Source organism: Trematomus bernacchii, unplaced genomic scaffold (assembly GCF_902827165.1).
Source record: "Trematomus bernacchii unplaced genomic scaffold, fTreBer1.1, whole genome shotgun sequence".
Lineage (NCBI taxonomy): Eukaryota > Metazoa > Chordata > Actinopteri > Perciformes > Nototheniidae > Trematomus > Trematomus bernacchii.
The window spans coordinates 74,861-91,527 of record NW_022987724.1 but is presented as its reverse complement, the minus strand read 5'-3'; the positions used below and the strand labels follow the sequence as shown (position 1 = coordinate 91,527).

Here is a 16,667-nt window from a genome sequence, read left to right as displayed (position 1 = left end):
TTGTTTTACATATTTACATTCACCTCTCTGTATTGTGGTTTTTTATTGAAATGTTCAGATTGCCTACCTTCCCGAGTATAAGTGAGTCACAAGAGACAATGCAGCTGGTAATGAAGTGTCATTTGAACTCCTTGATAATGTCCACATGCACTGTTAATACCCTGCAAGTTATTATCTTAACTTTCAAAAGATGCCCACAGTTAAGATGCCCCGTGGATAATTCAGACAGGTATTTTCTTTATTTGTTTTACTCACTGGAGCGCAACAGGCTGCGTGTTGCAGACTTTGGGGGTGATAGGAGGCGGCAAGGCCCTGGGCGCTGGCTGCAGCCGACGACAGGACGGTGGAAGAAGTAGAGGCCGGAGCCCTCTCGGACAGGGCTGAGGATCGGCGGGGGGGTGTAGGGGGGGATGGAGAACGGGGTTTTCAGCGAGGCGGACAGGGGAGCGCAGGTGGCTCTGGTAGGGTGTGATGCTGGAGTACATGGGAGGGGCGATGAATAAACCAGGTTTAGGCGGCGGGATGAAAAGAGGCTCAGGCCGGGGGACGCCGTTTAGACTTTTTGCCGTCGTCGTCCCGCTCTCCTTCACTTCTTCCATTCTGGAGAGGAAACAATTATAGTTTCAGTTAGATTCATCGCAGTGCACTTTATTTTTTTTTTTACATGCAATGCTACTATAGACAGGGGTGCACATAACTTTCTCAATGAAGGTACTCAGATGTACTCGGTACTTCTGGCCCCACGCAAAGTTATGTGATGGAGCCTGAAGCCCTCTGTGTCGCGAACGCCGACGGGGGGGTGGGGGGGTGTGCTTAGTGGAGTACTTCGGGACCACAGAGCGTGAATATTGTGATCAGCTGATTTTGCGCAGTTCTCCAGTGTTTGCGCGTTGGCACAATTCCGTTGTACAGACCAACGTTAACAGCAGCCCGTCTGTGCACACGGAGACCGACTCTCTCGTCCAGTGATCTAATGGCGCATTTCCATTGCAGCGCGTAGCTCGCTTTAAGCGTGCCATGTCGTGCCGTCCCCTTTTTTGGTTGTGCTTCCACTAGGCCTCGTTCCGGCGCGGGGCCACTTTTTCCCCTCTTTTCTGGCCCTAGAAAATTGTGGTTCTATCGGGGCCAACAACAGGGCTGAGTCGGGCTGAGTATGCTAAACTAGAGAGAGGAGCGCTGGCAAGAGGGCTAGAACTACAACAAGATGGACATATTTGACCGTGATTTAATTGTAATACACGTTTCAAAATGATGCCGAAGTAACAACATACTGATACCGGTTAGTAAAAACCATGAATTAATGCTTTGTCAAGTCTGCAGACAGACGGCAGGCGAAAAACCTTTAAAATTCGTGTTTTTCTAGATGGAGATTGGCTAAGCTAACGCAGTATATGCCCCGACCGTCCACACTCACAACAACGGCCTATACAGACATAAATACAGCAGCGACTGTATTCACCATGACACAGGCAGTCTGTGGTGTGTACTTGTTTAACTTTTGTCGAGTTTCTGAACATATATAAGGAGCTGTGAGCTCTGAGTGCTCACAGCTAACGGCTGTGTTGTGTTTCTGGATTTCTCATTGAAGATGACGTCACGGCTCCGCCTACACTGCGTTACTATAGTAACTACCCCAGTTCCTAAACTGTAATGGAAGCGCAGCATGAAGTGAGTCGGCCCTGTTAAGGCCCAACGTGGCCAAGCCGTACCGAGCCGTACCGAGTGTGGCCGAGGCCGACCGTGTAGTGGAAATGCGCCATAAGCGCCTTCTGGAAAAGCTTCACAAGTACTCGGTACGCAAAGGCGCTTAGCGACACAAGTGACGGTACACATTTCAGATTTTTGCCGTGCATGCGTACCTGCGTATCAGTTATGTGCACCGCTGTCTATAGAGGTGTCTTCATATGTCATGTTTTAGGACCTTATCACACACAATTAAAGCTTCAAACTAAATAGTCAAATAGAATAAATTGAGTTTTTAATAACTCAATTTTCTTCAATTAATCAAACCCGTCAGTTTTGTCAATGTAAATACATTTTGGTAAGAGCTGTGTGTGTGTTTGAGAGAAAGTGTGACAGAGTGAGGTGGACTATTGTACAGAGCTTCTGTAAGTTAATAATAACTTACTAGTTTGTGTCCCGCCTGTACACGTGATGTTATCTATAAGCTTAGCTGTACACGCCCAACCTAAATTCTATAAAATTGTATAATACTACTCATATTAATGTAATGTAATCTGTATCTGCAACTATGCAGGAAAGCCAGGTTTAAACAGAATGGATGGACATGCAACATTTAATGTTAAAAATGCAATTGTTCTATTATGAATGAAACTTTGGAGCTTTGTGACAGTCCTAAAACACACACATAAAAACCTCAATGAAAGATAAGCATGCGCGTACAGTTGTCTATTTACCAAGAGAAAGAACAACCCCTACCCTCCACTGTATGGTACATAATGTACAGTATGGCATTGCTAAACCCTGATAATCTGCCTGATCTGGGGCAGGGCATCTAGTTCACTAAATCCCCCCCAAATGAACCAGGGAAAGGGAGAAAAGTGCAGAGGACCCCAATGGGGGCAGGGGAGACATGGAGCATGATGGGGGGGAAGGGAGTGTGTGTGTTGGCGGGAGATGTGCTCAAATGCGACGACTTCATATCTGGAGTTTAGGTGTACTGATAACAGACTGAGGAATACAGTGGAACACACACTACTACCCCACTATTCTTAGTAAATTAATCTGACCATTCAATAAATGTATGCAAGTGTGTATGTAAAAGTATAAAAAAATTGTTATGCATGCTTCTTAGGTAACATTAAACTGCTCTTTCTGCTGTAACAATGTACATTACCCCTCTGTGGGACTAATGAAGGGATTCTGATTCTGATAAATAGAAAAAATAAGCATCTGGGAATTAATATGAACCCACCTGCTCTGAGCTCTCTGACAACGAGTTCCTGGGGAGCGTCTCCGGGTGACGATGACCGAGGGCTTGTGGTCGGAGCGCCCAAAGTCCTGGGGGTTTAAAGGTCTCAGGGGCCAGGTGGAGGCCAGCGCTGAATCATCTCTGTCCGGAGGAGAGGAGGGGTCCTGCCTTCGCACGGGAACGGACACGGGGATGACGAGGGGAAGGAGGCTGTCGTCTCGAGGCCGCTTGGTGTTCATACCCCCTGTCTGAGTGGGACTCCACGAACGGTGGGATTCCTGAAAAAGAGGGTGGAGGAAGGTGTTACAAGGGATCTAGTAGTAAATTGATTTCTCCTCGATATAAAACATCAACAGGATATGAAAATGCATTGCTTGCTCATTGCAAATAGTAGACACTAAACTAAAGGCTTATGGTTCAATAAATACAATTTTTTTTGATGAGTAAAAACTGAACACCTTTGAATGTTGACTGTTGGCTTGACAATAAAGCTTTTTAAGTTGTTAAGTTGGCCTTAAGGGAATTGAAATGGGCCGAATGATTCATCCAGATGTAAGCGCCAAATAAGCCGAATTGATAATAATAATTAAAAAAATAATAACAGAAAAATATAAATGAGGTCGTTTGGAATTGCAGCACCTCACATGGGGAGGGCTCATCAAGCAGGGCTGCTATTAAAGTTACATAAAAGGCTGATTTGAAGACAACATCTTAGACTGTTACTCCTGTTGTAAAACTCCAGTTGCTCACATAAAGAGTTGAAGGTGACACATCTTCAAATCATCACCTTGTGTAGCAGATACAGTGCACTACTCAACAAGTGCAAGTCGACACAACTTCTAGCAACTCAAGTTATAGCTTAGCTTTCCATCTTAGCACAACCCAGCACATTAGATATCAAACCAAATTGTACCTCGGTGACTGGATGGCTGTTAACAAACCCAGGCAGACTGCTAAATTATAATCAATACAGTAAAAGAGAAACCCTGCTCTTTTCCTCACACAAACTGAAGAGAAAATTGTGCCACTAATGAAGTGTTCACTTTTATACAAGCCTGTTATATAATGTTTAAGTGAAAGCCTTACCAAACAGGCATTATGTACCTTGACACAGGTCTGCTAGGTGCAGCACTTAGATACACCTCAAAAAGAACCGTCCCCAAAAGCATTCTCCACATTTTCTCTATGAGAACCCATAATGAGTGGGCATGAGCAGCCTGTGAGCTTTAGAGCAACTTCAAAGCCGGTTTTTCCCACCACATCATTGAAGACAGATGCATTCTGTCACTGCACTCTGCATCTTGATGAGCAGGGAGGCATGCAGCACTGTGGCTACGCTGGATCTGTTCTCATTATTGCTGGTGGAAAACTCCAGCCGCTACACCAGAGCGGTGGAGAGATATTCTGCTGAGCACTGCAGGCAGGGCACCCCTGCACCCCTCCCTGTGTCGAGGGGGGAGGGCAGTGGAGGCCAGGCTGGAGTTTCTCTCCTTTGATGGGATGGGGGGGGAGGTGTGCAGGCATGTAACCAAACACACTGTCTGTAGGATCAGCTACCCGTGAGGCGAATCCAGGGCACAGCCGTGCTGAACTACAGACATACTGGCTCAGTGCTGTTTGGCAACGGAACTTGTTACACAATAAAAGACATTCAGCACATAAACATAGACCAGAGTGACTCGACATGGAGCAGCCTGAGGTTTTCATCAGATTTGTTCATTGATTCATCCAGTGAGAGCTGAAAAGCACATATTTACCTTGCGACAATATTCACAATGCAAAGTCTTGTTTTAGAGACAGATGTTCCCCACAAGTTAGAGCTGAGCAGCCCAGTTCTGTACTTTAAACTTTGTTGGGCGTTGATTACATTCAGCATCTCTTCCAGCAACACGTTAATCACAAACCACACAAGTTTTGGCACAGTTTTCCTGGCAGTAGAGTTAGGCCTTTTGTGCCAGTTCCCGCTTTTGCTCTGGGAGCTAAAGTCCCCCTGCAATTATACCCTGCTCTAACACAAAAAAAATACATCATTAGTCATAGTGATATTCACAATTAAAGCTTACAGCTTGAAGCGATGGGTTTATATATTAACTGATATGCAATCATCTGGATTCAGAACACCAAGTCCTTTTCTGTAAAAGGTTATTTTGCTGTAGAGGAAACAGCTGAGAAACACTGACATGAGTGGGCAAAAGAACAAGAACAAAAAAAAAAAAAAAATTCAATGTTGGAACATGTTGACAGTCTCAAAAGTGAACTGAGCCCTTACCTTTGCAATATGGGATGGTAGAGACTCCATTTCCGAGGCCTTCTGAGCAAGAGTCTCCAGGTTGACCTCCTGGGACACCCTGCGTTTCCTCCGTGTGCTCTGGATGACGCCCGTCGGGGCTGCCTGGATGTCACAGGCCCCGTTCTGGGAGCCCTGCGGCCCTCCAGGAACAGCCTGATCCGAAGAAACGGAGAGAAAAGGGTTGTCGGACGGCGCCCCGCCTTCCTTGGAGAGCCGTCGCGATCTACGAAGCTGCGTTTGGGATTGGTTCTGGGGTTGCGTTGGGGGTTCAGGGTGAAGAATGGGCGGCAGCAGATCCGAAGGCTCCAGGGGTTCTGGGGTGATGTCCTGGATAATTGGCTCCTGGATCTTTGAGGGATCTGGGGCCGAGGACTCCTGGGAGTGTACCACCAAATGCTGTGGCTGCGGGTGTGCATTTTGTGCAGCGGGATAATAGTCAAGCACATGAGGGTTTTGTTGTTGCAACTGCTGATGTTGCAGTTGCTGCTGAATTTGGAGCTGCTGCTGCTGTTGTATCTTTTGTTGCTGCTGCTCGTGCTGCATTTGTTGCTGCTGCTGAAGCTGCTGTACGTGCTGTTGGTGCTGAATTATTTGTTGCTGCTGCATCTGTTGATGGTGCTGCTGCTGAATTTGCTGCTGGAGTATGTGATGCTGTTGTTGCTGCCGTATTTGCTCTTGCTTCTGCAACTGCTGCAACTGGGGAGGGGGCTTTGCTTGTGTTGGGTAGTTGGGTGGGTTAGGTAGCGTTGTCCTGTTGCCCTGAAAGGCCTGGTAGTACGCCGGCAGGGTGCTTGGGCTGCCCAAAGGCCAACTGAAAGGGCTGCAAGACTGAGCTTCCTCCGGGGTGAGACGTGCTGTGCTGCTGGGGCTTCAGCGCGCCGGGTTTCAACGTCTCCTGAAAGGCCTCGGACTGCTGCTGCTCCCAATCCAGGCCCTGAGCCTTAACAGCATCCCTGTATGCTTCGCCTGCAGGGTTAGGACCCGGAGGCTGCTTTTCTGCAGCTCTGTTAGGGGGCTGTTGATGCGGCTGTAAGCCAGAAGGCTCATGCATTGATTTTACAAATGCATTTTGGGTCCTTGAGTCTGTTACGTTTACGCCCCCTATGTAATTTGCAAAGTTTTGTCCCCAGTTTGTCATGGTATTCCAGGAGGCGGCTCTCTGCTGCTGGGACAGAGACGGCTGCTGCTGAGCGGGCTCCTGGTGGGCCCACTTCATAGGCACAGTCTGCTGATAATGACCCCTGCTCTGGTCCCCTTTGTCTGGGCTGAAGATAACAGAGTTAAGGTACATGTGAGGGGCCTCTGGATTTGAAGTCACAGTACTTGCAGCCTCACTCTGTCCGGGGTCTGAGGCAGGGCCACCTGGGACATAGTAGGACCCTTCAGGGTGCTGAGACGTTTCCTTCATTGCTATGCTCTGATCGCGGAAAAATGTGATGCGTTTGCCCGTTCTCTTGGCGCTGGGTTTCTGCTGGGTGGGTACACTCATGACGGGCATGAAGAAATCTGATAAATATTCCCAACCAAACCAGCTAATAATGTTCCACTGGATCACTTGTTAATAAATCCAAAAACCAGTTAAATAAAGTGTTCAAACTACATTGACATCTGAGTGAGCAGTAGAAAGGTCAACCAGGATAATCTTCTCCTCCCCTCTGGACTTCTTTGTGACCCTGTCAGAGGTCGCTGGCCTGGGGTGAGCAGATCTGAAGAAGTCCGTGTATTTTTCTCATTCATGGGCAACACCCTGTATAGAGAAAGGAGACAGAGGTCAAGCATTGAGCCATCAAACTAAAGAGGTCCCGCAGGGGGGGGGCCCATTACCATCCCCGCCTCAGCCATGTAAAAACCTGCTGTTTGCTTTTTCAACAATAGACCTCCACTGAAAGGTAACGAGTATGACAATAGGGGAGGGGAAGGCCTTAATGTCATTATTCACTAAGCTCACATGACAGGGATAAGGTCCTGCTTACAGGCGAACATATGGACCGGCCCTGCATATACTACTGCAAGGTAGTTGGTAAAAGACACCGTAATCAATAGTTGCTGGAAATGTCATTATTACAAAATATGACTGCACCAATTTTGATGATGGGATAGGAGGAAATACAAGCAAGTCCCTCAGGGCTCAATCTGACCTGAACAGAAGCTCTCTTTCCCGCCAAACTACAAACAACAGCTGGTTTAACATGATATAAACTCTTTTTACAATTGTATGAATCATTTGAGTTGAAGAAAGGAGAACCCGTGCCCTTTGAACCGCAGCTGCAGACTAAAAAAAGGAACGGCAACTGAAAGTGAGCAAAGCATGACTCATGATGAAACGATCCCTGAGAGGCAAAAAAGTCAAAATGGCCTTGCAGGCTTCGATAGCTCGCTTCTTGACAATTTCCATGGTAACACGTGGTGATTATCAAAAATATTATCTGATGGCAAGGTTTGGGAGCAGATTTTTGACATTGCATGCTGCCAAATTTCAAGAAGCACACAGATCCCGAACATTTAAATCCGTGCTCCATCTGTAACGTGTGTGCAGAAATCACCCAGACAGAAACCATTAAGGCTGTTTCATCACTAAGAGAATTATCATAATCTGCAGGACTCATGTTACAAAAACAATATGTCAAGATGGTTACATAAATGAATACTGGAATATTTTACAACATGGACATCTCTGACAACCTAGGAAGTGACTGATAATCGTCACCCTTTCCTCTGGTGGCATAGTAAAGCACACGCTTCTTAAAATAGACATCTGCAGCTGTTCAGATCCTGCACTGGCTCAGGGGTAGCTCTGACTGTGGAAGCTGGATGACCATGCTACCAAACAGTGTGTGCGTTTGTCTAATTCTGTGTGTGCACCAGCAAGGCCATGTGATGTTACAAATGCCTATGGCCATGTTGTCAAATCCTATAAAACATCCTTTCAGTAAAAGGGTGCACATAAATCAATCCTAGTCCCCTTGCAGAAAGAGCACAAACACAACTGCTGCCTACTGAGCGACCATGCTGTGAGCACTCTGTGCACTGAACTAGACTCCATCCGAGGTGAAGGGATCATGGTGACGCATCACATCATGCAACCTTACCCAAGCCCAGGGTTTAGCCCAATACACAAAAGTAACACTTTAAATTGGCTTAAAATACATGTGGAGCACCATTAGCCGCCCTAATCCAACGCCGTTTCCTCATGTACACCAGCTCGTGCATGCTGTAGGCCTGCAGCGTGCACGAGACGACACATAAGGAAAATATAGGGAGAAAAACATGCGCCAGGACTCTTCCTGCTGCCCCCTCCCTGAACATTACTTTCTGTGTCCAGCCAGCTCAGCGCTATTTACGAGAATCCCTTTGTTGCAGAAAACGGATAATCCAGTCACCAATGCCACAAACAGAGCCAGCCCTGCAGCCTGCATGATAAAAGCGTGGCTGCACGGCACACAAACAAACACAGTGGGTCATTTCAACTTGTCAACAAGGTTAAGACGTCACATGTCTCTCTGTCTGTGAGTGTGCAATCGATCATCTTCGACATGAAAACACATCCTATATGAGCCCGTTTGGAGGCTGGATCAACAGCCTTCAGCGAGGTAAACAAAACTTTGTCTGTTGCAACAATAACATGCAGTGTGGAGCACGTCAACAACAACAACGCCACAGTCATCGACGCCGCGGCTCCAGCAGCAGCACCCTGTCTGTGCCGATACTTACTGTGTTGGTCATGAGAGCTGCTCCTCGCCCGCAGGATCGCACAGTGGCAGCTCTGTGCGGCCAGCAGCGGGCCCGCACAATACAGCCCTGCGATGATGATGATGATGACTGCATACATCCCCAAGGTTGACTCATGCTATGCTGCTGACCTCACTCACTGGTACTTTTTCCCTCAACAACCCCCCCCCCCCTCGCTTTAAAGTCAAGAGGGGAAAAAAAGGGGGTCGATGCGTAAACAGAGTCCTTCCCGGATGGAAGCGCAGCGCTAATGTGCAGAAACGCGGGCGCAGTGCCACCGCTGTCTGTTGCACATTATTGCACTAAGATTGCACAAAAAAAACTCACGCTGGTAATGCGGCCCTTTTGCTGTGCATCGACTCCCTCCGTGTCTCTACTTGTCTTGTGATGCCCCCCCCCCCCTCCGTCGCCACCAGCAGCTCCAGCTCCATGGCCACACCTACTTCCATGCCCATACAAGGCTTTCCTCTGACAAGCAAGGCGCTGTAATTTACCGAGCAAGATCCCTCTCAGCCCATGCGGGAAATTCCAACACATATGGGAGGACTGCGGGGATGAAGGGGAAGGGAAAGGACGCACCTGGCTAACATTCACTTTTCAGCCAGTTACAAACTTATTTTTAATGACTAAGTTTCCCTGGAAATGCATGACACAGCAAACAGATGCAGCAAGGCCCCATGAAGTGGTTGGGAGACTCTTCATTTTCTGTTTTTTTGTTGTTGGAGCTGCTGGGGATATTTTCAGAGTGAAATCAGTTTTCGTTAATTATTCAGTATTCAATTAAAAGCTATAATAAAAACTGGGACATGAAGGGAGCCAGTTCGAAAGCGTTACATAAGGAATGACTAACATAAATACTAAACTTGGGCAGCAACAAATAATTATTTTTTAATTATTTAGTCATCTGTTGTTATTTTCTCAATTCAATATTTGTTCTCTAAAATGGGAGTAAATAATGAAAATGTTTGAAGGGGGCAATCTTCAAATATTTTTCTTAGTGTTAAACAGTCCTTAACCTTTGCTTATGTGAGTTAATAACTATCCTATACCAAATGAATACTTTACCACGCCCTAATGTTGCAAGGTGATCTGTGGACTACAAAGTGATGTAATGTCAAACAAATAAAATGAAAGCCTGCATTAAAAGTGACCCTGATCACCATGGGGCCATTTGAAGTTGTTCTGAAAAATATTAATGATGAATTCATTAGTGAGAAATGTTTTAAACTAACATTCATCATTAATTATAGTGCTAACACAATATGAAAGTTGTTCAAGAAAAATGTATATGGAGATCATCACTAGACAGGTTCTTTCAAAGCACAGGAGTAAATAATAAGGTTAAGATGGTTCAATTCCTTTTAGTTGTTTGAGTGTCCGGGTCTTTGTATTGTGCATGCTGGCTTGCTGCCACACCTCAATAGATTACTGGGACACTTGAGAAGAACCAAACCCATGTTACTGTTATTAGAGACACTTGCACTTTTCTACTATGACAAAGCAAATTGCAAAAAAACGTATAATGGGAAGATGTTGGAAATGTTGTGATATAATGGCACTGGACATGAGCAGGCATGATCCAGCCAGACTCTGCCGGGCTGCAGTCTCTCCCTATTCACTCTGACCCTTAAAATAACGTGCAAAGCCTGAACACATTCACAGATGCCTGTTGACAAGAAGTCGAGTCAGGCTGACATGTCTGTCGCCAGGGACACTGTCACTGCACTGTGCTGAGAGTGTGCAACACAACCTTTTCACATGGCTTCAACCATATGGTTTGTTGAAGCTGATTCCAGTAGTGTGGAAAAGATGATGGATTGTTAAGTCAACAGTCGAAAATTGAATCAGCATGTCATCAGATAATCTATTAATAGTTATTTTCAAGCAAGAAAGAAACATATTTTATATTTAAAGTTCCTTGAAAGGGAAGACTTGCTTCTACTTCCTGTTATATTTCATTATACAGAGAAAAATCTTTGGGTTTTTGAATGTTGATCAAACAAAACAAGCAAATTGTATAAAATGGTGAGGGACATAAAGTGAACAACAGGGGGAAGTATTTTTAGACGTTCCATTTTATAAGGATTTAAAGTTCCCTATTATTATTTGTTAGCCAAAAGGCCAACATGTACTGACTTTTAGAACTGACATTCAAATTAAACAAATCATTGTATAATATAGTGATCATGTTGATCACATATGTTTTGTAGAAATGTGCAAGAAGTACTCAGATCTTGTACTTTAAGTAAAAGTAGAAGTACCAGAGTGTAGAAGTACTCTGTTACAAGTAAAAGTACAACATTATTAGCATGAAAATATACTTAAAGTACCAAAAGTAAAAGTACTCATTATGCAGATTGGTCCATTTCAGAATAATATATGCATTAAAGTGTTATCAAAGCTGGTCAAATTGCAACTAGTTTAATTACTTTGCTTTGCTGCAGGTTAGCTCGTGAATTTACTCCAGGTTTAACAAAAGTACTTTTAAGTGTTGTTTATATTTCACATTATTAGTCCAAATCTGCAAAATAGTTAAAAATATTAAATAAATGTAGTGAAATACAATAACACAATTTACTTCTAAATTGTAGTGGGTAGTAGAAGTACAAAGTAGAAAACAAATTGAAATACTCAAATAAAGTACAATAGTCCCTCAAGAAGTACAGTACTTGAGTAAATATACTTAGTTACTTTAAACCAGTGTACTTGTTTTGTAGGAACGTTTTTTTTAATGCACAGCAAAGACCAGGAAGATAGCCACAGGTAGTAATGTTGCACTGTAAACTGCACACTGGAGAGTCTTTCTTCTGGGTCTTTCTGTGATTGTGACATGTGTTTATGTGAGGGAGAGAGGGTGAAGTGAAGCTAGCTTCTGTCCAGACTAGCTAGCTGTCCACAAACAACACGTTAGGTCCAGCGTAGAGGACCATCATAAACAAAACACATAGCACAGCGTTGGCATGCACAAGCGAAAAGCCTTATACAGTACTTACATTAAACTCTGTCCCTCCATGGCACATACGCCTTCATGTCCTTGTGTTCACGGTGTCCTGCTGCAGGGTAAGCTCCTGTAACAGCAACGATCCTTACTCATATAAGATCACACCCACGTAACGGTACTCTTTTCTCAGATTCCTCCACGAAGCGTCACTTCCCAGTTTGAGACACTTTTAGCTAGCAGCAACAGATACTGTGTGCAACCCATCTATGGGACTTCACAAGTTACCCACTTTACGAGTTTTAATGAGAAGCAGATCGATTGCATTGGCAACATCGATTTTAAATGTGTGTTAATACCCTGCTAAATATAGTTTAATACTTGCAGCGTTGATGAGCTGGATTAATAGCTGTTTAAGGCCGCGTACCGTTTCTGATTTGCAGTAACTGCCTTTGCCTTTAACGGCTAAACTAGGAAAAGACTACATATGAACGACAAGATGGTTCCCACCCGCTATACATGGGGCAAATAATCTCGCACTTTCGTATAAATACTTCATATAAGCATTAACATTTATTAAAAAGTGCAATATAATATACTTTTGTATTTAACATATTGAAATAATATATTGTATTATACAATGTTTATTAATATATTAAATGTAACGGCTGCCAGCAACAATGTTTTTCAAGACATACATCCTGGGTGTGTGAAACAAGGTTATCACTAGTTTACATTTTTTATTAAATATAGTTGTTTTTTAATAGACACGTAATCAATATAATATGTCAATTCACTGCTAGGTAAAAATAAAATCGGTTTAACTTCCGATTGGGAGACGGAAGTTGGTTACAGGGAACCATCTTGCTTTCTATTGATTCGGTCTGTTGACTTTCTGCTAACCTCCTACAGACAGAGCAGAAGGAATGTTAACACAGTGTTTGTAACAGGTTTTACAAGAAGTTGGACACTTTTCGTGTTGCTATTTTATATAACAACCAGACATTTCTTAACACACTTCTTATCAAACTTGACGGTTGTTGCCAGGTCGGGTTTTTAATTCAGGTACCAGGGCCACTTAGCATAGACATCAAGGCTAGCGTTACTTTCCAAGGATGCCGGTGCAGAGAGTCGTTCTCAACTCACGACCAGGTAGGACACTTTTCCTAAGAGATGACCTGTTTTGTGTGTGTCCTGTGCTGCAACATTACTGCACACGTGTGGCTAGCGATTACTCAAACTACTTATTATGCACAAGGTAACAACGGAGTGCCAGTTCCTGCACATTTCCGCCTAGAGGAGACCACTTTGGCACCTGACCTGGAAGATGGGGAGGTCCTTGTCCGGACGCTTTGCCTCTCAGTCGACCCTTACATGGTATATTGAATCAGTATCAGAATGGACATCAATCATCAAAGTTATTGTATCTGCATGTATAATGCATATTGAGATTACACACTGTCTGGTATAAAGAAATGGTGTAAAGCAGATGAGTTTTATGTAAAATTACAAAGACTGAAGGATAATTTGTCCATCTGGGATATCTATTGAAAGTCTAAGACAAGAGGCAAGGATTAAACCACTTGTAAAGCTTCTCCATCACTCCTACCAATCTCTGTTCTTTTCAGCGGTGCAGAATGAATGAAGACACCGGTGTTGGTTATGTGACTCCATGGCAGCTGTCTGAGTGTGTAGATGGTGGAGGTGTCGGTGTGGTCGAGTCCAGTCGCTGCAGTGCTTGCAGTGAGGGAGATGTGGTCACTTCATTCAACTGGCCTTGGCAGACCAAAGCTGTCATGAAAGGAAGTGCCTTACAAAAGGTATGTCATATTATTGTGTGTCCCTGGGATAAAGACCATAGTTCATATTTTCTAATGCAAAAGGAGAATTTGTTTAATATGCATGCATGCTTCTAAAGTAACCAGCATGTGACATGAAATCATCTCGAATACTGACATCAAGGACAACAAAAAAGATATTACCTTCCGTCTCTTGCAGGTTGATCCACAGGTGGTCGATGGACACTTGTCGTACTTTTTGGGTGCAGTTGGGATAACAGGTCTCACTGCACTGTTAGGCGTAAGGGAGAAGGGCAATGTGACCAAAGGGGCCAATCAGACCATGGTGGTGAGTGGCGCCGCCGGGGCCTGTGGCTCCGTAGCTGGACAGGTAAATACAGCAATTTCAGATTTAGGTCCAAATAAAATGTAATGTTTATACAGCTGTAGTTACATGAGATACTTACAACTTGTAAAATTATTCTTAAAATTGTAGGGCTTATACCTGAGTTTTTTGCAGTAATTCCTAGTATTTTCTATTTTGTAATGGTTTGTGATGAAACAAATATAAAGGCAAAATGGTGAGAACTATAACTTTATAATTTTAGAAACAAATCTCAGGTTAGCCGATCCAATCTAGAAAAAACACATTGCCAAAATAAACAAGATTGGATTACAAAGGAAGAAAGTGAAGTCCTGATTCTATTATTTCTAACTGCTTCTATTTTTCCAGATCGGCAGGCTGGATGGCTGTGTGAGAGCGGTTGGGATTTGTGGCTCTGAAGAGAAGTGCAGAGCTTTAGTGGATGACTGCGGCTTTTCTGCAGCCATCAACTACCGCAAAGAGGACATACCTGCAAAGCTCCAGGAGCTCTGCCCCGATGGGATAGATGTTTACTTTGACAACGTGGGAGGTGGCATCAGTGATACTGTAATTGCACAGGTACTGCTTGATTTGTGTTTGTGCAGAGCGTATCGTACTTTAATTTGTGGTTTATTTGGCTTGAAAATATGTGAATTATGAGATATTATTTGTTTGATCTTTGCCTAACTGTTCTACCAACAATTGCAAAATTAGATTTTTGGCTACTATGTGTTCAGAAGTGTTTTGCCCTTATCTTTAACAATGAGTGTTTTGTGTCTTTTTAACTCATTCTCACACATTGATCTCTGACACTCTTCTAACCTCCAGATGAACAACAACAGCCATGTGATCCTGTGTGGGCAGATCTCACAGTATAACAAAGATGTGCCATATCCTCCGCCTCTGAGCGAGGAGATACAGGAAACCCTGCGAAGGAAGAATATCACCCGGGAACGATTTACAGTGCTTAACTACATGAACAAAGCAGACGCTGCCCTCTGTGAACTCAGCCAGCTAGTTAAATCAAGACACATCAATGTAAGGAGGAATGATTGATGAGAGTGTGTGGGTGTCTTTGTTATTTTGCAAAATCAATGCCAATCCCCCGTCGTTCTCTTGACATCATTGTAATTGTGCTTTCACTCTGCAGGTGCTGGAAACTGTGGTGGAAGGCATTGAAAAGATGGGAGGTATGTAGATTTAAATGATTGCATTTTCCTTTAATTTATGACTTTCGTTTGTTTATTCACCAGAAGTTAAACATTTTTTAATTTTCTTGCAGATGCATTTTGCTCCATGATGAAAGGGGGGAACATTGGAAAGCAAATTATAAAGATATCAGAGTGAAGGAAATTGCTTCTCTCACCAGAAGGATGCCTTGGGAAATTAACATGTTGCATTTCAATGACTTCCAATAACACTAACTTAATGATCTCTAGTGAGATATTTAATTGATGAGCAGTTGCCATTAGTTGGCAATTATGCATCATAAACATAAATCACACAATGTTTTATTACATTGGTTTCCTGACAGAAATAAATGTAAAGAGTGCTTCGAAGTCTTGAACTTACTGATTTATTCTTTGGTGCCAATTTTAATATGTGTAAAATATGTATGTGTACCACATATTGCCGTGCTGCCTGATAATATTACCCTACTTCTCAATCTCAACACTTGTGGTTTTAAAATCATCCGGTGTGGAAAATAAAAGTGCCATGATAAGACATCTGTTCTCGTATGTAGCGCTATAACTGACTAATGGCAGTGAAGGTTTATCAGACATGAGAAACACAAAATACTGTTAGTAAAATAATCAAAATGTGGTGTTTAAAGAAACATAAAGCTTTTAAATGTTTTCCTTTAACCTCCAAAACTGATCTGATTGTAGGTTAAAATAACTAATAGTAGCTAGCTAGCTTAAAGGTGGGGTAGTATAATTCACTTGAGAAACACTTTTTGTTATATTCCATGGAATGCTCTTAACATCCCGATAGCAATGAATATATTAAATGCTTTGACAATAAATACATAAAAAATGTCATCTGTGGAAGCCGTAGCGCTGTAAAAAGCACGACCAATCATCTGAGCCGGCCCGGCTAAAATAACTGGATGGCCTACCTGCCTGTCAGCCTTCCATCTGTGCACAAACTTATCTCGTGCCCTCATTGGTCAGTGTGCATTCGTGTGTGTTGGAGGAGGGGTTCTGTAAGGAAGTCTGAAGGAAGGGGCAGATTTTTTTCGGCTGCGTACTTTCAAATTCTAGCGCACTCGAGCTGGTTTCTCCATTCTTACCTACCCTACCTTTAACTGAACACTGCTAGCTTACTGTTAAATTACCAGTCTTCCTGGGAGCTAATGTTATGTAGCCCAATCTAACTTTCTCCTAAATATTCCATGAGCCAGTAAATGTTTTCTTTGTCATCCATATGCACTGAATATGGCTTTAGCATCAATGTATAATTGCTTCAACAGTAGCAAAAGGCTGCTAGCTAACACTACTCAGTAGCCTAGCTTGTTTATACCATTATTGTAATTTTAAGTAACATCTCTTATCTTGATGATTAACATCAATGAAACACGACTTCTGACTTTGTGTAAATGTGATTTGTGGCCCCTTTTAATGTTTTAACTAAAT

The 16,667-nt window shown here is 43.4% G+C and overlaps 2 protein-coding genes across 2 annotated transcripts in view; one reads left to right on the top strand and one right to left on the bottom strand.

Moving 5' to 3' along the window:
- mideasb (mitotic deacetylase associated SANT domain protein b) overlaps nucleotides 1-12,329 on the bottom strand; it is a 34,946-nt gene extending 22,617 nt beyond the window's left edge. Inside the window, 10 exon segments of the mRNA XM_034144486.1 lie at nucleotides 256-295; nucleotides 298-348; nucleotides 350-415; nucleotides 417-545; nucleotides 547-600; nucleotides 2,936-2,967; nucleotides 2,970-3,210; nucleotides 5,202-6,009; nucleotides 6,011-6,969; nucleotides 11,945-12,329. Coding sequence (XP_034000377.1) covers nucleotides 256-295; nucleotides 298-348; nucleotides 350-415; nucleotides 417-545; nucleotides 547-600; nucleotides 2,936-2,967; nucleotides 2,970-3,210; nucleotides 5,202-6,009; nucleotides 6,011-6,720 — 2,131 coding nt within the window. The 5' untranslated portion in view covers nucleotides 6,721-6,969; nucleotides 11,945-12,329.
- Nucleotides 12,330-12,775: 446 nt separating this feature from the next.
- Nucleotides 12,776-15,756, top strand: ptgr2 (prostaglandin reductase 2). Its single transcript, XM_034144461.1, has 8 exons — nucleotides 12,776-13,041; nucleotides 13,148-13,266; nucleotides 13,518-13,709; nucleotides 13,888-14,058; nucleotides 14,401-14,610; nucleotides 14,860-15,069; nucleotides 15,182-15,221; nucleotides 15,314-15,756. Exons 1-8 carry the CDS (start codon nucleotides 13,005-13,007, stop codon nucleotides 15,376-15,378), a joined length of 1,044 nt encoding a protein of 347 aa, XP_034000352.1. The 5' UTR covers nucleotides 12,776-13,004; the 3' UTR covers nucleotides 15,379-15,756.
- The last annotated feature ends 911 nt before the right edge of the window (nucleotides 15,757-16,667 follow it).